The following is a 26,660-nucleotide window of genomic DNA, read 5'->3' on the forward strand; positions in this document are numbered from 1 at the left end:
ACCTCTCCAGAAAGATTTAAAGTGAAAAAGTAGTAGTATATTGTGGACAGAACCTTTCGTACTGGGGTTTTTTTAGGTGTAGAATTTAATGCTTTTATATGATCTGAAACGAAGGAAGAAGATTCCCAAGCACAAAGTGGAATAGATAACAATTAGCCCACATTCAACAGGTATCTCCAGTGATTGATATGATTTTGCTCTTTCACTAAACAGTACGAGATGTACACGACATGTTGATCCATGTCGATAGCAGCCTTCTCAGAGTATCAGAGTTTCAAGATGTTCATGATGAATTGAAACCACTGAATATAAAGTTGAGCAGTAGTACCCTATGCTCCTCCTTAAAACCCCTAATAGATAAGTGCAACCAATATTTTGGTGGATACTTCTAACCACAGATTCTTCAACTCCGATCTAGAAGCTTTTTCCATCAATTCTTCTGCGCAGGACTGCTCCGTGCTGGCTCCATACTGCCCCAGAAGTGACTAATTCCAGGCACATGTAAGTGCCACCTCTGTGCACTGTTTTCAATTCTGACCTTTCTGCACTTTCTGACATAGATTCAGAGCTCCTCTTCCAAATTTGTTGTCCTCTAACCATGCCATGACTGTAAGAAACAGATGCCATTCACTGCGGATCTGCACGAGGTGTGTCTCTGGAGTTCGATCTGGGTACACGACTCAGTCATGTGATGAGTGCACCCTAATGCCCCTGACGCCAATCCAGGCTTGAGGAGAGAAGTTGTATGGCAGGGAACATAAGAAGAAATCATGGCCCTTTCATAAGACCTGCTGTAACTCCAGGTCTGACCTGCGGCCCCTCAACTACTTCCTCAAGAAGGAGAAGTTCAAATTGCTCACATTAGCTCAGGTCATGTCTGCCATGGATCTAGGAGACTAAATGATAACGTTGGACTTGCTGGAAGCATATATCCACATCCCTTTCCTGTCTGCTTACAGACGTTACCTGCTGTTCAAGGTGGGTCATGCGCATTTTCAGTTTGCCGTGTTCAATTTTGGACTTAGCAGTGCCCTTTAAGTGTACACCAGGGTGATGGTGGTGGCTGCAGCTCACCTGTGGAGATCATGAGTGTCAGTCTTCTCCTATCTCGATGACTGGCTGTTGAAGGGGGGGGCTCACCCTAGTCTGTCGCCTCCCACCTCCAGACTTTGGCGGACCTTCTGCATTGGCTGGGGTTCACTATAAACGTTCCGAAGTCACACCTGACTCCCTCTCAGACACTCTGTTTCATCTGGGCTGTTCTAGATACAGTGCTGTTTTGGGATTATCCGCCCAAGTGATGAGTCCAGAATATTCAGACTATGATTTCAATGTTTCCGTCTCTATCCTGGATTTCAGCTAAATAGACTCCGAGGCTGTTGGGACTTATGGCCTCCTGCTAGTAACACATGTGCATTGGCATAAGCAGGCTCAGCAGTGGGACCTAAAGTTCAAGTGGGCACAGCATCATAGGAATCTCAGATGTGTCACTCCTGGATGGGGCGGCTATCTGTGAGAGGTGGCGATCGGAGAACTCTGGTCTCTGGCAAAATCCAGACTCAACTTGTTGGAGCTCTGAGCGAACTGGCTGACATTGAAACCTGTGCAGGTGTTCACAGACAAAACCAACGCCATGTGGTACCACAACAAACAGGGCAGGGCGGGGTTGTGGCCCCTTGTCAAGATGCTCTTCGTCTCTGTACATGGCTAGAACATCAGGACATGTCCCTGGTGGTTCAACACCTAGCAGGTTCTCTGAATGCTAGGACGGGCAAACTCAGTCGAAGATGCCTTCAGGATCACAAATGGCGTCTCCATCCGGAGGTGGTGCAAGGCCACTTTCAGCAGTGGGAAGAGCAGTGGTTAGATCTGTTTGCTGTCGCTGAGAACACGCAATGTCAGCAGTTCTGCGCGCTGGAGTTTCCAAGGTGGCTTTCACTCATAGATGCTTTTAGTCTTGAGTGGAGCTCTTGCACACCCTTACGCCCATACCACTTCTGCCCAGAATTCACAAGAAGATCAAGAACGACGTGTCCAAGTTATTCTTGTGGCTTCGGACTGGGCACGGAAAGTCTGGCTTCGGACTAGGCACAGAAAGTCTTGTATCTCGAGCTACTGAGCATGGCCATCAATCCTCCGATCAGCCTGCCCCTTTGGGAGGATCTTCTGTCGCAGCAGCAGGGGAGGGTTCTCCACATGAACCTGTCCAGACTCCGCCCTCTTGTGTGAAGATTGAACGGCGGCAGTTGCCAGCTTTTGACCTTCTTCCCAAAGTTTGTAATCTTGGCAGCCAGACGGCCCTTCACCAAGACGGTGTACTCCTGCAGATATGAAAACATTAGTGGCATGGTGTGCAGAACAACAAGTTGATTCCCTTTCAACCCTACTTTCACAGATTCTCCTTTTCACACTTTATCATGCCCAGAAGGGCTATACACTAGACACTCTTGAGACTCTGCTATTTCTTCTGTTTTGTGGTTGCCTGACCAGCCATCCCTCTTCAAGTCCCCTATTGTACAGAGATTTCTCAAAGGTCTTATACATCTCTTTCCTCCTTTGCCATTTATCATACCACAGTGGGACCTTAATCTTCTATTAACATTCTTGATGAGTGCTTCCTTCGAGCCTATCCATAACTGTCCCCTTCGGCTCCTTACAATTAAAACAGCCGTCTTTGTGGCAGTTGCATCTGCCCTACGAGTGAGTGAGCTTTCAGGCCTGGTCATCGAAGCCTCCTTACCTCACCGTCTATCCTGACAAATTGGTGTTTCGCACAAAAGCGTCCTTTGTTTCAAAAGTGGTCACTCCATTTCATAGTGGCCAATCCATCAATTGCCCTACTTTTTATACTCCTCCACATCCCTCTAAAGAAGAGGGGCACCTCCACCTTCTGGACCCAAAAAGAGCGTTGTCGGTCTACCTTGATCTAACTAAAGAGTTCCGGGTGGATAACCAACTCTTCGTGAGGTATGCTGGAGCAAAGAAAGGGCGGCCTGTGCAGTAGCAGGCCATCTCCAGATGGGTCATACTCTGCTTTAAGATGTACTATGCTTTGGCCAAAAAACAACCTCCTAATGTTTTGCGTGCTCATTCTACCAGAGCTAAGGCTGAAACCACTATGTTAGCACATGGAAATGTGGTCCTGTTTACCTGCCAGGCAACAGCGTGGGCCTCTTTGCCCATGTTCACAAAGCACTATTGTCTGGACAGTAGGTCCGTAGGAATGAGCACTTTGCCCTTTCAGTCCTGCAGTAATTTCCTTTTGAAATTGGTCTGCAGAGGCACCTCTGTGGATGGTATTGCTTAGGTATCTATTCTAAGGTTAGGAATCTGCAGCTAGAAATCACTATCAGATTAACAAGTTGCTTACCTTCCACAATACCTTATCTAGTAGTGACTATATCTACCTGCAGATTCCTTATCGACCCACCCATCCTCCCTGCTCGGCAAACAGATTTCTAGGGACAGGGCTATTCTCTTTCAGGGCCCTAGCTTTCCACACCAGTGGTCAGTTTTCTTCATAGCTTTGCGCTTCTGACGTGGTAAGTTGTGAAAAGAAACTGACGCTCACACGCCTGAGTGGCACCTATATAGGTGGTGCAGATGTTACTTCTGGTGCAGATGACACTGATGGTGCATGTAGAGCTGATTGACGTCACCTACTGGCCTGCAGGGGTAAATGTAATTATACAGCACTTACTACCCCTGATGAGGCCTCAAAGCGCATTTCAGCAAGTAGCACACTACTCCAGAACCCAAAAGAATTAGCAGTGGATTAGTATAGGGAAATATGAATTAATTTGAGTGATGGACATGCAAGTCTGTTCGTCGGATTGAATCGGGTAATCGAGGAATAGAAGTGGGAAGTATTTAGAAAGTGTTATTTAGGAGATCATAGTAGTAAGTTGAGGTTTGGGATGAGTAAAAAGGAGAGATGGAGGAGGGAAGAGTCTGTAGAAAGGGATTAGGGAGATCATATTAAAAGGAGGTTTGGGATGAGTCAAATGAGGGATACTTGATTGAAGAATTTTAAAAGAGTTGTTAAAGAGATCATAGTAGTAAAGTGAGGTTTGCGGTGAGGCAAGAGGGACAGAGGATGGAAGAGTCTAGAAAGGGACATTTTGGATATCAAAGTGGTAGAATGAGGTTGGAGATGAGTCTGAGAATGGAGGTAAAGGATATTGAGAGAGGTATAGGGCGAGGCAGAGTAGTGCATTGTAGAGAGTGAAAGATTTTTTCTCTCTTCTACAGTAGGAATAAATTAATGAATATATTGATACATGACTACAGGCAAAGGTTATAAAAGTATAAGGAAGATAATATATAGAGATTTAAATTTGTATTATATAAACTCAGACGTTCAAGTGTTGCTGTACTTGAAGCTAATTTATCTGTGTATTTTGTATAGCTCAGTTGTTTTTTAAGTTATCTTTTCTTCAGTATTTCAGTATTAAAGTGCTTTAATAGAATAGTTATGATACTTTTTACATACTGTGATCAATAAAACTGAGACTCATAAGCATCTAATCTGGCAATTTATGTGAAAACTATGCAATGAACTATAAACAGTTAAGCATAGAATTTTATATACATATATATGTTCGATGGCATGTGTAGCTGCAGGTACACATTCTTTGCATAAGTTCGCCATCTAGTGTTGGGCTCGCAGTGTTTTAAGTTTTTTTCTTCAAATAATTTTGATCGAGTGACTCCCCTTCTCGGTAATAGTGCACATGGACATTGAGTCCTTGTTAGATTGTTTCTTTCCGCTGTCTGGTTAGAACGTGTTTCCTCTCACTCCAGTAGATCTCAGTTCAGTACTATCTGAACTTCTCTCTTCTTTCTCTAAACGTTGGTATAATTTTCAATCACATTTTCTCACTGTTATTCGATCCGATTGGATCGTTGGGGTCGATTAAAACACCCTTTTGGGCGACCGTGCCCTTCTCGGGCCTACTTCAACTCGTGATCGTCGAATAATGTCAGGCTGATGGATCGGACTCCGTTTCGCTTTTGCCCTTGGTGTCACACCAAGCTCCCATACACCGACCAACACTCTGTGTGCAACCTCTGCATCTCTCCCGATCACAAGGAAGAAAGCTGTGAAGCATGTCAGTCCTTCAGTTCCAGGAAGACTCTGCAGGATCGAAGAGCGCGTCGGTTAGAGATGGCTTAGAAGTTGTCCGAACAAACGCCTGACATTTTTGGAGAAGAACAAGCTCAGACAGCAGTTTCCATTGCAGATTCTGAATCCGACCAAGACTCCAATGGGGACAGCCAATCGATTCGAGCGGCACAGTACGTGAGTACAACGGCCTCTTCCCATCACCAAAAATCATCAAAAAAGTCATCAGCACTGGTCTTGGGTCCACCACTGCCTGCCGGCCATGGTCGGACCTGAAAAGTTAATTCCGATGACCAACCCTCTGGTTCAGCACCGAAAAGACCAAAGTGCATTCAGCGTCGACCAAACAGCGTTCCACACTTGATTTGGGATCCAGTCGAAGAGTGGAGACTTCTCCTCAGAGCCGAAACATCCATCTTACACCTCGGAGCCGAAACAACCATCATACATTTCGGAGCTGAAAAAACTACCATCCATTTCGGAGCCGTCATTCTCGGCCCAATTAAAACATTCCGTCTCCAAACTTTAGGAGCTAAAACCTGTGGGAAGGAAATATGCTCCAACTACAGAGGAGTCTTCAGAAATAAGGTCCAAACTTGATAATGATAAGCAGCGCAAAATCAAAATCCATAAAGATACTAGAAGGATTATTGCTTTTCCTCCTCCTACAACTAAAAGGAAATTAACTTTCCACGAAACTTTAGAAACTGGGCCTCCACCTGCAAAAGTATTCAAGCACAAGGAGAAACCAAAGGCAGCATATTAACCTTCACCACCACATTCTCCTTTGCTTCCTGCTTCTCCACCCCTGATACTCCATCACCTTTACCTACACAATTGTCTCTACAATCCCCTGCTTCACATGGGGATCAGTTGAATCACCCATTACAATGTAGACCCATGCGATTTGTATAACCCAGACCCTATTCCATCCAATGATCCCGATTTATACCCCATTAGGCCATCTCCACCTGAAGACACCACTGCCTATAATCAGGTAATTGCTATGGCAGCTGCATATCACAATGTACAGTTGCACTCAGATCCCTTACAGAATGTTTTTTTTTTTTAACACACTATCCTCTACGCACAAGGAGTATCAATGCCTACCAATGCTCCCAGGCATGCTTAAACATGCAGATGGCATTTGTAAGGAGCCAGTCAAGGCTTGGATTATTACACCAAGGGTCGACAAAAAATACAAATCAGCACCTTCAGATCGGCTCTTTAACACACAACAATTGCCACCTGACTATTGTTGTTAGTGCGGCAAGAAAAAGGGCAAATCGTCAGTCCACCGGGGATGCTCCTCCCCCAAATAAAGAGAGCCACAAGTTTGATGCTGCAGGAAAAAGAGTGGCAACTCAAGCTGCTAATCACTAGAGAATTGCCAACTCTCAGGCAATAGAGCTCATTGGGATGAGGGGGAGGAGTCCCTACAGTACCTTCCACCCAAACACCAAAAAAGGGCACAGCAGATAGTTACAGGGGGCCAAGCTATCTCCAGCAACCGAATTAGATGCAGCCGACACCGCAGCAAGGTGTATTAGCACTAGTGTAGTCATCAGAAGGCCTGCATGGTTGTTAACTTCAGGGTTCAAACTTGAGATACAACAGACCGTACTCAATATGCTGTTTGACAAACAGCACTTATTTGGCCCATATGTGGTTACCACCATAGAAAAATTGAAAAAAGACTCTGAGACAGCTAAGGCTATGGGTGCCCTTTATACTACACCTGCTCGGGGTACTTTTTGCAAGTCTCAGTTCAGAGGTGGTTTTAAATCATCAACATCAGAGCCCTCTACATCTCAACAAAAGCAGGGACAACAATATTACACCAGAGGGTCTTTCAGAGGATCCTACAAGGGTAATAACTTTAGAGGTAGAGGAGAATCCACCCCCACAAGAGGTCCCTCACCTCAAATAAACAGTGACATTTTGCACGTCCCCACACAGTATACATCTCCTGTGGGAGGAGGGCTGTAAAATTTCTTCCAACAATGGCACAACATTACATCAGATCAATAGGTCCTGTCAATTATCCAAAATGGTTATTGACTAGAGCTCATCTCTACTCCACAAACCTTCACCCCCCCTCGCTCACACAGGCTTTCTCTGGAACACCTAAATTTATTAAAACAAGAGGTGCAATCACTTCTACACAAGGATGCAATAGAGATAGTACATATCTCTGTTATTAATATGGGACAGGAGTATAATCTCTATACTTTCTTATACAAAAAAAGGATGGTACTGGATCTCAGACCTCTCAATCAATACATCCTGTCAGAGCATTTCCACATGGTCACTCTTCATGACATCATGCCCTTGCTACAACAAGACTACATGACCACATTAGATCTAAAAGATGCTTACTTCCACATTCTCATACATCCAGCACATTGCAAATTTCTAAGATTTGTGATAGACCGCGAGAGAGCATTACCAGTTCAAAGTGCTACCCTTTGGAGTTACAACAGCACCAAGGGTATTCACCAAATGCCTCGCAGTGGTTGCAGCATAACTCAGAAGGCAACATTTACATGTCTTTCCCTATCTGGACAACATGTCAACAGCACACACAGCTTGTATGGAAATGTCATCAGTTTTGGTGAGATATATCATTTGCTTGAATATAACAGCTGCCCCCACCTCCTCTTTTGGCCTTATGGTTTTGTGTGATAGTTTGATAACCCGAAGAAATGGCTTCATGCAACACTGGAGCTATGTCATCTCCCAACTATGATTCAGTCATAAAGAATAAGTAATGTTGGGTGTCAGTGAGCAGGTCATAGATGTGGTGTTTGTTTTTAGAGAGTGATTGAGCATTTATTAGTAGGCAATTTAGAGATTGTGTTTTAGTGGTGGTGTGGCTTTGTTTTCTAGAAGACTGAGCAGCATATTTTGAACTTGTAACAGGTGTGTCATTAGTGCTGGTATTAACTGTATAACTTTGCAGTAGTAGTGTTTTTCTATATCGTATTCTCATCCATCAGACTTAGAAGGCATTTTGTTGGGTCTGCGTGTGTTGGTGGTGGCGATGGTAGTTGGAAGTGGAATGGTAAGCTGTGTTGTTTTTGTAGAGTAGCTTTGTTATGTAATAGAAATGGAGATGTGAAGTTGTGAAGGCTAGCATGTTATTTAATTTGTTTGTGCCCATTTAGGGGGAAAGATGTATGGGTTAGGAGTGGTGGTGGAGCATGTGGGTCATATTTTAAGGCTCTAAATTTTGCAATCAATGAGAGGCGGGTGAATGAGAGTTGTGTTGCATATTTGTGGTATGTGTTGGTGGAGATGAAAAATTGGAACCAAAGATGGTTTAGGATGTGTATTATTTCTGTAGTCATGAGGGGGGGAGTGGGTGTATGTTTCTAATTTGTGACGGAAAGTATTATGAATGTGTTTGTGAGATCTTGATGTGCTGGTGTGTGCATTATGTTTTGTTTTTGGGGAGTAGTGAGATGAGATATTGATGTTGTGGTTTTCAGAGAAGAATTTGTATGAGAAGTTCTGTTGGTGAATGAAAGTTGAAAGGTAAATGCGGTGGTGATGTGTTTTGGAAAAGAGTGTATGTGGTGTGTGAGAGGGGATGGACAAGAGTTATTGGTGTTTGTTTTAGATTTGATCGCTGTAAGAGGTTATATTTGTGGTGGAGTGTAAGGATTATTAGGTTTTGTGTTTTTGGTAAAATGAGGGGAAAGGTGTAAGTGGATGATATGATGGAAGGTTGAGGATAGGTTTGGTGGTGACAGAATAGGGTCTGTTAGGAGCACGTAGAGGACAGGGCTGATGTTTTGTTTGAACAGGGAGTGTGTGTCTTGATGGTTCAAAGTTTCATGCGGATTTGTGTTGTGTTGGTGATGTATGGATTTGTTAGTGGTATAGGGCTGAATGGTGTTTTGTGTGGGAATGAAGGTGTCATTGTGTGATAGTTGGAGTAGAAGGGTGTATAGTTGTGGGTTGGAGGGTTTTTAGTGGTTGTTGAGACATTCAGATATGTATAGGGTTTGTTTGTGGTACTACAATAGTGTGCATTTGCTGAGACAGTGTTACTATGTGTGTAGATGTTAATGGCTTAAGATTGTTGCTGGTGAAAGGCAAAAAAGGCAGCATTTCTGGCCCCAGGCCTGACCCGATCAGGCCATAACCAGCAACTGCCCTTGTTCTTTCTGTCCTTAGCCTCAGCACTTGGGCTGAGACGCCCTAAACCCTGGGCTTAAATAGCCCTGTTGGCCAATTGGAACCCCGGCCCTAGCCCTAACCAATCAGAACCCTAGACCTAAACCCTAGGAACAATGGGAAACCTTGCGCTTTCAACAAATAATAGCCCTAGCCCTAGTAACTAATCCAAAGCTAAACCCTAAGCCCCAACTCCAATAGAAACCCTAGCCCTAGAAAGCAATCTGAACCCCAGACCTATCAGTCTATCAGAACTCTGATCCTAAACCCCATTTTCAGTAGAAACCGTAGACCTAGGAACCAATCAGAGCACAGATGCAATAACCAGTAAGAAACTTATGTGAAGGGCATGTGACCTTAAGTATAGGCTGGTGGGAAAGGGAGCTGCTCTATAAATCTGAATCTCCTTGGATACAGTCAGGCTCAATCCACACTTTCCCTTGCAGGTAAGGCCCAAATTTCAAGCCACTCCAGACATAGATTTTTGCACACTTGGGCAAAAAACCTTTTCTAGCCAAAAACGAGTGCTACATACACTTCCCAAACAAAGTTTAAACCATAAAGCAGATTAAGCAGCTCTCAGACACACTCTGCTTAGCCTTTGCGATTTAGTTTGCCTTTTTAAAACCTTGCCACAGTACACGGGAAAACTGAGAGAGTTTAAACACTCACAGGTAGAAAAAATCTGCAGTTTTTAATGTACAAATTGCACAGCAACAAAGAGTTCAATTAAAACAGTCACGGGTGGAGAAAAAATAAGTTTTCAAGTTTCACGAATACATAGCACAAGTTTTTGTCCACCTTCTTTGTCCTTACACTCACTATGCTATTTAGGGATGGGCTAAAAAATGGAGGTAGCTGTTTTGGGGTTCCCTCCACAAACTTAAAGGGCCTGGGTAGTGTGATAGGAGGGCTCAGTGTTGCTTGGGAGCTAGAGAGCCAATCAGGAAAGCACAGGCTGGTGGGCAGAGGGCATGGAGCTGCTCTGCACACACAAAATCTTCTGGATGTACTCTGACGCCTGGGGATAATTGTAAGATAAGACATCTGCAGCTATAGATAGTCTCTACCACTTAAACCATTACCAAAGGTAAGTAACATCCATTATAGGCCACCTCCAGACAACAACAAACATATCTATATCATTAGGGTTTACAATCAGTGAGCCAAATAAGCACCTGACTGCTTTGCAGAGGGTTTGATTCATTAGAACCTTCCTGGATACAGTACAGTTCAAGGTCTTCCCTCCACCACAGCATGTCCAGGACATTTGGGCTGTGACCCCACTGTTGTCAGCCTCTGTGCTGGATTTTGATGAGAACAGCTTTGGGTTTCTTGGCCTCCTGGCATCCCGCATCTTTCTTGTCGACTACACCAGACAATATGTTGGAGCTGCAGCCCATAGGCCTAGCTGTGAAGGCCTCCCTTCCGTCCATCAAAGGAAGCTTAGGTAGGTTCTCACAGCCAACACCACTGCCATGTGGTATTGCAGACAAGCTTCTGGGGTTGTTTGGAATGTCAAGGTATTTCCCTGATCACAAACTACCTGATAGGATCCTCAGATGTGGGAGCGTACAAGCTAAACAGGTGACGTCTGGGGATCACAAATGCAGTCTACTACCTGAGGCAGGACAGGGCATCTTCTGACTGGAGAGCAGGCTGGCTAGATGTTTTCGCCACCTCCGACTATGTATCTCTCTATCATTTGTGTTTACAATCAATGAGCCAAAGACACACCTGACTGCTTTGCAGAGGGTGCGATTCATTGGAGCCATCCTGGATACAGCGCAGTTCAAGGCATTCCCTTCACCACAGCAAGTCCAGGACATTTGGGCAGTGGTCCCACTGTTAACAGCCTTGGTGCGGTATTGATGAGAACAGCTTTGGGCTTCTTGGCCTCTTAGCATCCTGCATCTTTCTTGTAGACTACATCAGATAGCGCATACAAGCTCTGCAATGGAATCTAAAGTTTGTGTGGGCCCAACACAGAGGAAATCTAGGATGCCACCCCAGTTACGAGAGAGATGACTCATGATTTTCAGTTGTGGTTGTTCAAATGCAGTTGGTCCAGGGGCAGGTCCTTACCCCACCAGGAGCAGCGGTGGTGACAGTCGTGTCACTTCTGGGTTGGGGAGTCCATCAGGGAGACTCCATGTTGGAGTTGTAGCCCATACATCTAGCTGTGAAGCCTCCCTGCTGCCCATCCAGGGAGGCTTGTGTAGGTTCTCACAGGCAACACCACTGCCATGTGGTATTGCAAACAAGCTTCCTGAGTTGATTAGAGTGTCAGGGTATATCCCTGTTCACAAACTACCTGGCAGGATTTTCAAATGCCGTAGCGGACAAGCTAAGCAGACGTCATCTGTGATCACAAATGGGGCCTACTTCCTTAGGCAGGACAGGGTATCTTCTGACTGTGGAGAGTACGCTGGCTAAATCTTTTTTCCACTGAGTATGCACTGTCAATGTTCTGCGTTGTGTGATTTCCGCAAGCGCGCCCCTTAGGAGCTGCGGTCCAGCTCAAATGAAACAAAGGACTCCGGTATGCTTCCTGCCCCTGCTTTTCCTTCCCTGAGTTCTGAAAAGGTCAGCAAAGACCCGCTCCAGATAGTCTTGGTGGCTCCAGATTGGGTCAGGAGAGTGCAATACCTGGAACTTCTGAGCATGAGCATCTGTGCTCCAGCCGAGCTGCCTCCTCATGAGGAATTCCTGTCCCAGGGCAGGGTCCTCCACCTGACTATTTAATCTTCACCTCCTTGCATAGAGACTGAGCTTGCGGCAGTTGACTGCTTTTGATCTGCTGCTTGAACTCATTTGTGTTATGCTAGCAATTAGATGCTCTTACACGAAGTCCATTTATGCCAAACGCTGGGAAGAGTTTGTGACCAGGTAAAAGCAATCTATCTGATGTTCACTTGTCTTTTGCCACCAAAGATTTTTAGTGGGCATGATTAAACTGTTATTTTTTTGGTGCTTTTGGGCTTTTTTAAGTTTACCAGACCAACCACACCTGTTGTGATGTTGTGAACTTTAGAAAAGGTTTGATGCACGTTTCCTCCCAAAACATTTATGATGCTGCAGTGAGACCTTAATTTGGTCTTAATGTTACTTATGAGCAAGGCTCTTCGAGCCAAAGCATGACTGCTTGCTGGGTCTCTTGACTTGAAGACTCTTCCTCATTGCGATTACTTCAGCTTTTAGCGTGAGTGAGCTTCTGGCACTGTTCGTGCAATTGGCCTATCCAACCTTTCTTCCAGGCAAACAGAACATGGGTGGCTTTCTTGCCTAAAGTTGACTCCTTTCCCCTTTAGGCAGCCTATCTTCCTGCCTATAGTCTTTTCCCCTCCTTGCTTTCGAAAGACGAGAAGATTCTTCATCAGCTGAAACACAATAGGGCTTTAAGATTTTCTATTGATTGTTCCAAGGAACACCCTGTAGGTGATCAGCTTTTTTAAACTTTCTCAGTGGCAATGAAGGGGAAGACTGTGCCAAAGAGGACCCTGTTAAAGTAGCTAGTCCTCTACATTAAGATTTGTTGCGTACTGGCCAAGAAGGAGCCTCCATAATGTCCGAGAGCCCATTCCACCAGGGCTAAGGCTCCTTAGCATGCATTGGCACACAAAGTGCTTGTCCTTCAAAATCTGCCAGGCTGCGACTTGGTCGTTGGTATATACTTTCATGAAGCACTACTGCCTTTGCCAAATCCAGTGAGAAGGACATTTCACCCTCTCAGTCCTATATGACTTTATGGTCTGAGTCCACTTGACAGACCCTCCACCTGGGGAGGTACTGCTCTGGTAATGATTCGAAGGTGAGGAATATGTGGTTAGAAGTATCCATCACAAGAATTAGTTACTTGCCTTTGGTAACCCACTGTTCGTGGCATGTGTGACTGTACTTAAATTTACATGCTGTGCATACTCATACTTGGCCCAGATGTATGCAAGTTGTTTTTCTTCTACGATGTCTTTCGAATCACAAGGTACTCTGACTCTTCCTCTTGACAATAAAACGCCTGGTCAGCAACTCCATTGTTAGATTTTCTTTCCACCATTTAGTTTGGACTTGTGCTCAATCACTGGGAACAGTTGCGGCCCATCCTTTGGGACTGAGGGGCCACGCCCCCTCGCCTTTTGCCCCTCAAGAAGAGTGTGTGTGTGTTTTTCAAGCTGAGCAAAGGTCAGCCTGCCAGACAAAGGTCAAACTAGAAGACACTTCGTTTTCAGGACAGGCAGCCAGGAGCTAGGCATGCGCTATTTGTGCAGACTCCTGCCTGCCTGAGCTGAACTTTGCTGGGCTGAGGAGGTCACAGCTCCTGTGGATGTGACCTCCTTAGTGCAGCAAAGGTCCTTGAGACCCTCCCCCTTGGTGAGTGGTAGTATCACTCATTGCCTCCGACCTCAGTGCTTCAGTTTTGAGCCCGGAAGCACCAAGGGCGAGTGCCAATCAGTGACACCTAGTCACAGAGTGAAGTAGGGCTAACAGTCTGATCCCACTCTGTGACGAGATTGGGACTGCTGCCTTCCCTCATTGGCTGACCTAGGTCAGCCAATGAGGGAAGGCAGCAGTCTAGTCCCAACCCTCCTTGAAGGTCCGAGGCCTAGGACTGCTGCCTTCCCTCACTGGCTGGCCTAAGATCAACCAATGAGGGAAGGTGGCAGTCCCAACCCTCCTGGACCTCCGAAACTGAACTGCAAGTGTGTGTGTGTGCTTTTTAAGAAAAAAAAAAAAAAGAATTATGAATGTTTGGTGCATGCATGTATTTTTAAATATTGGGTAATGAGTGTAGTGAATGGATGTGTGTGTGTGCGCGCAAGTGTGCGAATGAAAGAGTGTAAGTGAGTGTGCATGTGGGTCCCGTCCACCCCCTTCCCTCCAAAAATTACTGGCTGCCACTGACTGGGAATATGTAAATCATTATTTTAAACATACATTAGACACATTATAAGATAAGCTCAGCAAAAGGCAAAAAGTTTTAAGATAAATGCTTCTAAAATATGGAGTTTAGTAACATCCAGACTGTACATGGTGCATTTTTGGGGGTAATTGTCCGTTAAAAGCACACACATCACAGCTCAGCTGGTAGCTCCCTTGCAATAAACTGTCATCAGGAATCTTCAAATGATTAGATCTATTAAAGCCAGTAGAGTTTCTGTCAAGCAAGCAGGCACCCTGGCAAGAAGGCTTGTTTACCTGTCTGTCCCTCCCTTGGTTTCAAAGCACAGGAGTCTCCCTGCCTTACACGCCCGTTGATGAATTTCAGCTCTCGGAATTAACAATCTCGGGCGGTTCTCCTTTCTCAAAAAGTCGGGGAACTGTGTTACTTAAATTAGAAAGTGGTCGGTCACGTCGTGCTCCTCCGATCCTGTCCACTTCGACCACCTTTTTTTTTTACTGTGGATTAGGCGCAGAAATGATGTTTTAATATGTTTAGAACTAAACACAATTGCAGGTTGGTGTTGTGGTTGTTTTGCACTTGTATTGCCACAAGATGGCGCGCAAACAACAAAGTGGCATAAAAGTAACATTTTGTCATATTTTTCAGTAGTGCATAGATTTACGAAAAATGCTACAGCACAATCTTATTTGGTTATTTTTTAGAATATTGTGCGTTGAGTAACTTTGACAAAGTTTAGAAACAGCACTCAAACTGTGCTTCGTGATGCCCCTTCCCCTTTGTGTTAGTCTTTAAGTGCCGCTCCTTCGCCTTGTCTGATGCGTTTGTTTTCTGAACCTTTGTCTTGTTTTTTTCATTGGGAAGGAGGAAAAACAAATTTGCATATATTTTGACTTTATGGATAATTTTAAGTTACATTGTCTTCGCTGCAGGTTGGGTCGGTTTCTCACAGTGAGTGAACATTTGCCAAAGAACAGTGCTGAAAATGGAAAAATAAAAGTGACTAGACTACCTGCTTGTTTCTGTCAAGTGCCGCTACTCTCCAATGAAAAGTATTAAGTTTTTCTTGAGAGGTGCAGGTACTCTCCCTCTCAAAATAAAAAAGTACCGGCCCATTTAAAGCACTGCTTAAGAACACAGTGGCGTTTTTTTGTGTTTTTTTTGCGGTCTCGCTATCAGACTTATGCATACACGTTATGCTCTTCATTGGCTGTGCTGCGAATCCTTGCACGGCTCCTGCCATCCATGTTTTTTTATTTTATTTATTATAAGTATCTCTCTCCCCCCGTGCTTGAGGTCAGGCTTGGATTGACAGGTACGGCAATGTGGCAGTGCCCGAATGGCTGGTCTTAATATATTAGTTTATGGGCTGTTTTCATGGTCTGGCTTGACAGCACAGCTGTCACCAGAGAGTTATGTAAGCATCACTATGAGGAACATATTTTGAAGGGGCATAAGTTGTGTGTTTCCACAAAAAAGTGCTTGCTCTCGCCACAACTGTGGTCATCTTGTTTATTTATCCAGTTGCCTGAGATTGAACTTTCAGGGGCACACACTGCATTGTAATGCTGATAAAGTGTCTTAGATAACTAGATAATTTATGATGTTTTTCTCTGGCAGCAGCACAGATGGGAGGTAGTCACTTATTACCCTACATGGATGTTAAGGTTTGGCTTGACAGTGCATTCATATGCCGGACTGATTGGCATTGCTAATGCTTGTTTTTGTATGATCTGACTTGACAGGATAGTTCCCACTTTTTTTTGTTGCCATCAGATCCACTAATGGGGAGCCACCTTCAATTTTATTGCCCCAGTCTATTTTCTGTCTTGGTCCAAACTCCCCTCTCATGGCGATAAAATGTTTGGGCTTCTTTTATTATTAATATTATTATTATTATTATTATCATTATCTTCTTCTCGATCTCACATCTCTTTATTCACTGCCCAATCAGTGTCCGCTTTATGCCCGGCCTTTCTAGTGTCAGAACTATGCCTTGTTCCTCCTGTAATGTTCATAGCAATGGATAAAACAAATGCTGCCATTGGTTAAGGTTCTTGTGTTCTACCCTATACGTATAAATGAAATCCACTATTCCCCTCATGTCCTCTGCGGTTGGTAATGTGTACAGTATTGCCCTTCTTAAATTCGACTTCTTTTTAGATTCTCAATGCATTTTCCCCTTGAACTAAAAGTATTTGGATAAAATGTTTAAGACTGCAACCTTTAATGCACATTGTAAGATTCCGTTTATATCTACCCAGTGGTAGACAATGGTTCTGTATGTGGCATAATGAAGATTTCTTTACCTTGCTATAAAATCTCAATAAAGCAGAATTGAAAGAAAAAGCTGCCATTGGTTAGTATGTTCTGGCGGCCGTTTCAGTAATACTGTTCACATCTTAATGCAGTGGCACATTTCAATTAAAGAAAGAACTCTCGCTCTTGACAATTGACTAAGTAAGCGTTTACTTTTTTAATTAAAACTATATTACATGTATACAACAAAGAACTGTGTGTGTGTGTGTGTGTGAATATATATATATGTATATATATATATATATATATATATATGTTCAATGGCATGTGTAGCTGCAGATACACATGCTGTGCATATCCCGCCATCTAGTGTGGGGCTCGGAGTGTTGCGAGTTGTTTTTCTTCGAAGAAGTCTTTTCGAGTCACGAGATCGAGGGACTCCTCCCATTTCGGCTCCATTGCGCATGGGCGTCAAATCCATCTTAGATTGTTTTCTTTCCGCCATCGGGTTCGGACGTGTTCCTCTTCGCTCTGTGTTTTGGTTCGGAAAGTTAGTTAAATCTCGGAAAATTCGATGGTATTGTTTGCGTTCGGTATCGGGTTAGTTAATGCAGATCAACACCGATTTCAAGAACAGCTCTGGTAGCCCTTTGGGGCTTCTACCCCCGACGGGGCCTGGTCGGCCTGACCGCGTGCATCTTCTAGGCTCATGGAACGGACCCCATTCCGCTTCTGCCCCGAATGCCATAACAAGTATCCATACACAGATCAACACCTGGTCTGTAATTTGTGTTTGTCCCCCGAACAGAAAGAGGATACTTGCGAGGACTGTCGGGCATTTCGGTCGAAGAAAACGCTACGGGACCGGAGAGCACGAAGGCTTCAAATGGCGTCGGCGCCGTCAGGACACCACGACATCGAGGAAGAAGAGACTTTCTCCATTGCTGACTCGGACGAGCCCGAAACAGAGCAGACGCCGAAAACAGTGAGTAAAACAGACCCGGCCAAAACTCACACAAAAATCATGAAGGCCCAGGGGACGCCACCGCCGGCAGGCCATGGCTTAACCCGTAAAATCGGTGACCGTCCATCTGCACCGAAAAAGGGCACACACGTGTCGAAGTCATCCGACTCCGGACGAGACACCGGCACAGAACATACTCGACACCGAGACCCTGGTTCCGACCACACTCGACATCGAGATACCGGCCCCGAGATATCAAGTATTTCAAATAATCAGATACGTTCAGCAATGGACGCAGCAGACACAGCTGCAAGAACTGTAAATACAGCTGTGACAATTCGGAGACATGCATGGCTGCGCACCTCAGGATTCAAGCCCGAAATCCAACAGGCTGTGCTTAATATGCCCTTTAATGGACAGCAGTTTTTTGGGCCGGAAGTGGACACTGCTATCGAGAAGTTGAAAAAAGATACAGATACGGCCAAGGCCATGGGCGCGCTCTACTCCCCACAGAGCAGAGGCACTTTTAGGAATACACAATTTAGAGGGGGGTTTCGGGCTCAAACAACAGAACCCTTAACTTCACAAACCAGGCCCACAAACCAGAGCCAGTATCAGAGAGGAAGCTTTCGGGGACAATACATGGGCATTATTACTATATACACAACTCCTACCTCACCCTCTGCGGGGAAAACAATCCAAGATGGAGTCGACGCCCATGCACAATGGAGCCGAAATGGGAGGAGTCCCTCGATCTTGAGACTCGAAAAGACTTCTTCGAAGAAAAACAACTTGTAACACTCCGAGCCCAACACTAGATGGCGGGATATGCACAGCATGTGAATCTGCAGCGTCCCATGCCACGAACAGATGTACACTGGGTAAGTGACATTTTCCATATATATATATATATATATATATATACACACTTATACGTATATCTATAGATGTTAAAAATAAAACTATCAACATAAAAATAGTATCATTCTAAACATATTGGGCACATGCTGGGAACACTTCTTACAGCAAACTTGGTTCTTTGTTACTAAAAAATGGCATACATTGACTTGTTTCCGAGAAAAACATTGTTCCAATTTGTTTCTCACTTTCATCTATGATGGGGGTGTGCTCAAGTCTTTTTTTGATGGTGATGGAAAGAAGGGTCACCAAGGCCTCTGTGTTCTTTTCCAGTGCCTTACTCTCACAGTGATATTGTGCAGCTGTGTCGAGCTGCAGACTGAGAGTTGTATGGAAAAAGCAGTGTAGACTGTTATGGTAAATAGGAAGACACTTATGAAGGAGACCAATATAATTTAATTTCTCCGGTAAGGCTCCCATAATAGAATTAATTCAATCCGTTATCACCGCATCCCAACCTTTGCGTTCTGAATCATGACACAGCTTGTGATGGTGCACATATACACTAAGAAAGAAGGGTCAGGAAAAGGACTGAAAAAAGGGATCTGTCTCACAGGCACCTTATAGAAATGAATTGCAGTATAATACATCCTCTCCTCCTTTTAATGTCAATGTAGTCCTTTAAGCAATCTCTTATAGGCAATTGTGCATTGCAGGTAGCACGACCATCTATCTGCCTCATAGAAACTAGGCGCTACATCACCAGGCATGCCAGTGGCAACCGCTGTAGTCCCATCTAGCTATGGGAAACTGTGTTTTGCTGCCGTTCTTGTCTGGAAACCCAGTCAAAGGGATGACTGGCAACATACTCTATACTGGTTTGCAGTGGGCAACAAAGTGGGATTGTGCGATGTCACCTTTACGGTTCATGAGGTTTTCCACCACTGTCCATTTCCCAACATAAATGCAGCACATTGGGCCAGATGTAGCAAAGTATTTGCACGTCGCAAATGGCGAAAATCGCCGTTTGTTAGGTGCAAATGCCTCTTTGCTATGCAGAAATGCATATTGCGAGTCGGTACCGACTCGCAATATGCATTTCAGAATCGCAAATAGGAAGGGGTGTTCCCTTCCTATTTGCGATTCGGAATGGAATGCAATACCATTTGCGACCGCATATGCGGTCGCAAAGGGTATCGCAGTTACCATCCACTTCAAGTGGATGGTAACCCACTCGCAAATTGGAAGGGGTCCCCACGGGACCCCTTCCAGTTTGTGAATGGACCCAAAACATTTTTTTCAGGGCAGGTAGTGGTCCAAGGGACCACTGCCTGCCCTGAAAAAAAACCTAAACTAAAGGAACTTTAAGGAAAACGGGCTACACTAAAAAAAAAAAAAAAAAAAAAAAAAAAAAAAATGCTTTATTGAAAGCAGTCACGAACATGGAGGTCTGCTGACTACAGCAGGCCTCCATGTTTGCGAGTGCCTATACTCGCTATGGGGCCGCAATTTGCGACCCACCTCATGATTATTCATGAGGTGGGTCATTGCGACCCCATAGCGAGTTGCAGTCGGTGTCTGAGACACCGTACTGCATACCAATTTGCGAGGTGCAAATTGCGAGTCGCATGGACTCGCACTTTGCACCTCGCAAATTGGCGTTTTGCTACATCTGGCCCCAGATGTTCTGCCCATCTTTAAGGAATGATGAAACTTGCTATCGCTATGTTTTTTGGAGAGGTGCTTGATCCTGATAATATCACCCACACATATGTTGATTGTGGCGACTGCTTTTCTTTTCTAATGATAAAATGTTGTTATCTTGTTTGTTTTTAACAGATCTGTTGAGGCCACCTTTCTCAAAAGGCTTTATAATAATAGCTCTCTCTCTTTTCCCCCTTAAATAACGTAGGTGCAAATCAGTTGTGGGAATCCTCCCCCCTCAACATTTCAAATGAGGTTTTCCCATTTATGTATGTGGTGATTGTGCAATACGTCCACAATTGTGTTCTCTGGGCATTTTTCAATGGCAGATTCCCATTAAGTGCTAATTGAGTGGTTTCTTTTATTAAATGGTTTGAAAGCTCTACTTGCCCATTGTTTTGTGGATGGTAAAGTGATGGCTTCTTATGAATGCCACCACAGATTTGAAAGAAATGTGTATGTTGCAGGAAACTGAGTGCAATTGTCTCTAACGTGTTTTTTTAAACTTTCTTTTGAAAATATTTGTTTGAAGAATTACTGCGTCTCGTGTGACGTGGGGTTCTCTAAGAATTTGAAATATTTGTACTTACTATAATAGTCCTGCAGTGCTTTTGCATACAGCCCGGATAATGGTGGCACTTTGGTCCTGTCCTATCTCCTAATTTTTGCTAAGGTCCTTCTGGCGAGTTAATGGATGTAAGTGAGCTTGTACGTTCTTTGAGTATCTTGTCAACATTGACACAAACATGAGACATATGTTTATTTATATCAACAGTCCCCTTCATGACTGGCTACAAATAGTTTGAGTCATTTCTTAGTTCATGTGTGACCCTCATGGCAAGTGCAAGGAGTTAATGCCTCAAGGAAATGGGTACAGCTAATGGTACAACGAGTGTGCCACTTCTTATAACAATTTCTTTGACATTTTTGAATTCATCTTTGAGTTTTCAATCCGGTCTTAAGCTAACATATAGTATTTTTGTTCTTTTGGCCCACCCTACAATGACAAATTTCGTTATTAAAGCATACCCAGGATCCACTTACACTCAAAACGCCCACCGTTCCAAATCATGACACAGCTCGTGAAGATGCATGCTCGCAGATACATTAAGTAGGGAGGATCGGCAAAAATGGCTAGCAAAAGTAATGTGTCGCACAAGCATGTTACACACGCACACACCTGATTTGCAGGATGTTACACCCGTCACCTCATGCCATTTGCCACATTGTGAGTTACTGGAGCTATGTTTTCTGCTTTGCTTATTTTAAGGGTTCATAATTTCAAGTGTCCCTATTGGGTAGAGATGCTGTGTGCAGAATCTTTGGAATTTTACTTGTGTCCTTTGATGAAACAGAGTGCTTGTACTTTTAGAAAGGACTTGTATGCAATTGAAAGTAATCTACAAATTTGGCTTTGTATGTCCTCTTGCGGAGGCGGATTCTCCATGCAAGTGACTGTATCATGTTGGATATGTTGGTTAGCTAATGTGGCTGGTATGGCGTACTGCCTTTGGCCACTGTTTGAACTTGCTAGGATATCTAATCTCTATTCTGATAATGCGAGGCCCAAGCGCACACTCGAAAAAAAATCACCCAATTTCCAAGCAACTGAATAGTAATCTTAAAAATATGTTTTGATGTAGCTTTTGCTAACACACTTTTTTTCCATTTGTACTACTACCCAATGTAATGGAGCCCAGTTCAGACCTATGACTTGCAGAACTCTCAATATTTCAATGTCGACAGTTAACTACAGAGCCATTCTGCCAGTTTGAGTCACAGCTGTCAGTGTAGACTAGCTAATTTAGATGTAGTTAGAAGGCTTGAGTTGGGTTATATTCTTCTACAGCGTTTAGAAAAGGATGTGTTGCAAGGTGGCAGGAGTCTAGTAGCGGCAAGTGCAATATATACGTCACTGCTTCATTTGCATGCAGTAATAGCACAAGCGACTGTGCGTGTGAGGTTATTTTACTTCTGAAAGAAGAGGGCATGTCCGTGCATTAAACATAGGACAACAGTGAACTAGCTGTTGCAGCCAAAGCTCCTGGCGCTTCTTGGGCGTGTGGTATTAGTAGCTTGGCAGGGAGGATGCACTCACGCGCCACTTATTGCTAATGCATGGCACAAAAAAGAAGGCGTATGTTCCACTTGTACCACACACTCCCTTGTGTTCTAAAGCAGAGCGGGCTAAACATTTCTGCCACCAGTCCCTACAAGGGAGCCACTTCATTCTATCAGGCCTGTGACTGCAACTCTTTCTGTTATGTTCTTCAGTATGAGCACTTAATCCACTGACTTATCTTTCCGTCTTTCTTGCTATGACTCTAAGGCCCATATTTATACTTTTTTTAGCGCAGCATTTGCGTCAGTTTTTGACGCAAAAGCGGTGTATTTTGTAAGTTTGGCCGATTTTGCGTCAAAAAGCAGCGCAAATGCGGCGCTAAAAAAGTGTAAATATGGGCTTAAGTGTGACTTAAAGTTAGTAAATTCGAAACTGGCTGGGCTTAATCATCCCATCATCTTTCCCATAGCTTTAAAATGGCCACCTGAAAGCGATGTATTGCAGGATTTTTAGACGTCACGTGTTCTAGCATGGGCTCTGAAAACATTCCAATTATATTTAAAATAGCGTTTAGGCAACTGTATTTCTTCTCCAGAGTGCAGGTTTCAGGACTGTTTTAATGTGAGCGGTTAACTGCATGGCCTTTGCAAACCTGGACGGTGGCATGGAATTATTCAGTCTTTCAAAAAGTAAAAACTGACTATCCCGTTCACCTTTATTTTGTGAAGGAAGCCTGGGGATTTTTGTTGGTGCTGCTTTTAGGCGCCCAAAGCCGGCGGAAGCCACAGCACCTGTTACGATACAGAGGTAACAGTCGCATCCAAATATCACTTGCTCAACAATGGCAAAACGAGGCCGCTTGGCCTTGCCAATGCTTCTTTGATTCTGGATTGAAGCACGGTTTGTTTTGGCAGGTACTTGGGCTCATCTTTGTATACAGATCTGCTCTGTGAATGGATGCATAGGTGTAGCCAACAGCCTGGGCACATCACAAGAGAGGAGGTATAACAATTGAGTGACTGAAAAAGGAAATCACTCCACTCGGTTATGACATAGAGGAAGCGAGTAAGTCTGACTCACCTCCGGAGGGTTAGGGCTGTTATCCCGACTGTGGAAATGAGAAAGCAATGTCGGCAAATCCTGAATTTCGCTGCACATTTTTAAAGACATTGGCCACACATCTGCGCCCCTTGATATTACCATGAATTCCATCAGTTGTTCGATTTTGTGAATTTTGTTCCCCTGTGTTTACAGAGAGTATGGTGGAGCTGACATAGGGGCGATGATTCAGTGGGCATGGACATAGTAGTAGGTAAGCAGGAGACGCAGCCTGGGCCATGCGGGAAGCATCCCATATAGTGATGCGAGTCTGGCCGCTTCTCCGTTCCATTCTGTACGCTCCAGGGCTCATTTTCTGGTGCTGCCTGGATTGCAGAATAGACATTTGATGACATCCGAAGTCAATGTTTCCCAGCTCATAGGGTTTCATATGAAGCAGCAGTATCCTACAGTGTGTCCCGTATACAGTGCTCACGTCACTGAGCATGACCAGAGAGGCTGCTTGGGCGCTCACTGATGAATCTCAACGTAAAATCAAATTGGAACTCATTTACCTTGATTACGTCGAGTTCAGTTAGGCTATCTCTGGAGCCTGGATGATGTAAGATCGGAGTTTAAATTTCACATGGAGTTAAATTGAAACCATACATAAAGTTTTGTCTGCCTTGGTCCCTGTCTCACTTTTCTTGCACATTTGTAAAATGTAAAACATTCCAAAGGGATCGAAGTCCTTAACAAGAACGGTGAAGACAGCAATTTTCACAAAAATATAAAGCCATCATTTGAACTGGAAAGCAAAAAAATAGTTCTGAGTTGTTTCCTGAAATGAAGATGGACAGGGGTTGCCTGAATAGCTGGCGGGTAGAAGTTCTTCAAACCAGATGATGACGTGGAGCCTCTCAGAGTGAAGCATAGGCACCTCAAGTGCTGACAGAGGCTAATTTCATGAATGCACAATGCCTCCTGAAATTTGAAACCTATATCGGGGTCGATTGTGATAGGTCGGCTTATACAGTAAACATCCAATCACGAAAACCTCTATGGGTGCCGTGGATAACTATTGTGCATGATGAGTCCCATGTTTATTCCTAGGTGCTCTGACCAATAATCTGGCCTCAGTATTTAATAGGACTTTAAAGGATAAATGAAAGCTAGTGGCATTCCTGTAACAAAAGTGTTTCATTCCATACAGTCTAAAAAGTAATAAAACCTGGGCATAAATTCTCACGCCATCTGGGAATGTAGCTTGCATAACAGTGGAACTGTGTGCTTGTGCCTCCTACTAAAACCACTGAGGACTGGGACTAAGGATGTAATGCCATAGGATTCCCGTGTGATAATCCATACATAGCCTCTTCCTTACATTAAGTGGTACATACCTGGGAGGATGCTCTGCTCAGCTGATCGGAAGTTAGCTTATGTCTTTAGGACCAAGAAAATTAAATGGGGGGATCAAGCGTTTTCAACAGCGGCGGCCAAATTATGGAATACTTTACCTTTTGAAAATTAGGAGCATTCCTTCCCTTCAGCTATTTCGAAAACACTTGAAAACCTGGCTATTTCAAGCCTAATCATAGACGGATCGCAGTATCATGGTCTCATTTCCTCCTCATAGTTCTGTGACACCTCTGGTCGAAATGCGCTCTATCAAATACTAGATAAATAAATAAACGGTTGTGTATTTTAACATAATATTTATAAAATGGTTAGCAATTGGGTTATCTTGTTGACTCTTGAGGTCACAAGCCAGTAATTTGCAAGAGTTGCCTTCTTACTTTATCAAAGGATTATGATACAGGTTCTTCCTTAGATTGAGATATGTTGCACTGTAGTAGAGAGATGGTTTTGGAGGGCGTGCTTAAAGAAATCAGCACAACCTTCTCCTAGTTATGAAGGGCAACCAGTTGAAATGTCTCACAACTCTGTGACTTGTGGGAATGCAGCGTTTCTGAACTAAGAAAGTGTCGAAGTGTTTAAACCTTGTTTCCGAGCATTTTGTAACTTGTCTTGTGATATACAAATTGAGTGTCTAAGGTTCGCTTCAAAGTACCACACAATCATGGCCTTTTCGGTGCCCAGGTTTTTCTTCGGTACAAATAGCCACCATTCCCATTTTGTCTCTCGGTCTCCATGAATTATATATTGTCCTTTTATGCCAACTGCATCGAGGCATTTGCCTATTCGAGCAAATTAGATTTAGAAATATTTCAATTTAGGACTTAAATTGAGTAACTGCCGCTTGTATCTCTCATCACAGTCGAGCCACTCTCAGCTTATTGTTAGACAGTTAGAGCTAAGAGGGTGTGTAAACATGCTGAAAGCCTCTAGGAGAATGCTCTAAAAATATTGACAACAACTTGTTCATTTCTATACTACAAATCTTCAAAATCTACATTAAAATAGCACACAGAGTGTTAGGATACTAGATTTACAATAGTTTTTCTAGAAACAAGCTCTTCTTCCTCGTTAAAGAACTCTTGACCATGGTCCCTTCGGACGTCTATACATCACGAGCTGTAGCTTTGCGATGCTCTCTGTTCAGGTTTATTATAATGCTATATTCGTTTGAGTTTTTCTCTTAGTACGACTGGCACAGAAGGTACCTTGGATTCAGACATTACTTCTACGTCTACAAATTCCCTACTGACTACCTAAATGCGCTTTTCACTCTTTCTTGAGTTGTCGTGCAGGTCTGTAGTGCACTTTTAGATCTGGCTCTGTTTTGGACCTCTGTCTGGTTACACATCTTAAGAGTACGTGTGAGGTAGCAACCCCTAGGCTATCTCACATCATTAACATACCAGTCTTCTGGTGTGTTACCTGTCCTGCTTTTAAAAGGGCATGTTTAGCCCCATTGCTGAAGAAGCAGCATCGCCTCGCTTTCTTCATATTTCACTGCCCATTAAACCTGCTCCAAGTATTGGAAAAGCAGGGCCAACCAAATTGTCAAAAGAGACCAAAAGTGGCACTGTGGTGATGGAGCAAGTAGTTGTACTGGTGGAAAGCAAGGACGTGGGTTGGCTCCAATTATCTTTAACATTTTCAGTTCGAATCTGGATACTTTTTTGATCAGAGGCCCTTCTCGTAATAGTTTGGTGCAAATCGCTCCTGAATGGTTGTATGCATATTACACAGCGATGTTTGGACATTCAGAGCTGCGACTTTAGAACGCACTAAATGAACCACAGTTCTGTCTGTTGATAATGGGATGAGTCTAAATTATTGCAAGACTGAGAGCATGTTGGGCACTCCAAGATCTTGGGGTAGTGATATTTGAACTCCAGCTGTTTGCAAGTAGTGTGTAGTTATCAATACTTGTTGGTATTTGTCAAGCTTGGAGGGATAGCTCAAAAAGTTGTTCTTTCACCACTGGAACAAAGCAGTGATAGGCAGATAATTTCAAATCCGTCTTTGCCAACTCAGCCATCCATTTTCCTAAAGGTTGTCAAAACTGTTTGAAGCTTCCTTTGGTCTGGAGTGGAAGTCTAAGTATTTGGAGAAAATTCAACAGTACCCGAGATATCCTGCTATCCCTTCGGAGTTCGTGTGC

At 43.9% G+C, this 26,660-nt stretch overlaps 1 protein-coding gene across 10 annotated transcripts in view; it reads left to right on the forward strand.

The window, feature by feature from the left end:
- The window catches only part of R3HCC1L (R3H domain and coiled-coil containing 1 like), a 194,286-nt gene that overhangs the window by 164,850 nt on the left and 2,776 nt on the right, over positions 1–26,660 (forward strand). For 6 of the 10 annotated variants that reach the window (XM_069239644.1, XM_069239645.1, XM_069239642.1 and 3 more), the window contains one exon: positions 20,125–20,193. The exons of the other annotated variants lie outside the window; for them this stretch is intronic. In XM_069239644.1, the coding sequence (XP_069095745.1) occupies positions 20,125–20,192 (68 nt within the window). In that variant the 3' untranslated portion in view covers position 20,193. The remainder of the gene's footprint in view (positions 1–20,124; positions 20,194–26,660) is intronic. 10 annotated transcript variants of the gene reach the window in all.

This window comes from Pleurodeles waltl, chromosome 6, assembly GCF_031143425.1.
Source record: "Pleurodeles waltl isolate 20211129_DDA chromosome 6, aPleWal1.hap1.20221129, whole genome shotgun sequence".
Taxonomy (NCBI): Eukaryota; Metazoa; Chordata; class Amphibia; order Caudata; family Salamandridae; genus Pleurodeles; species Pleurodeles waltl.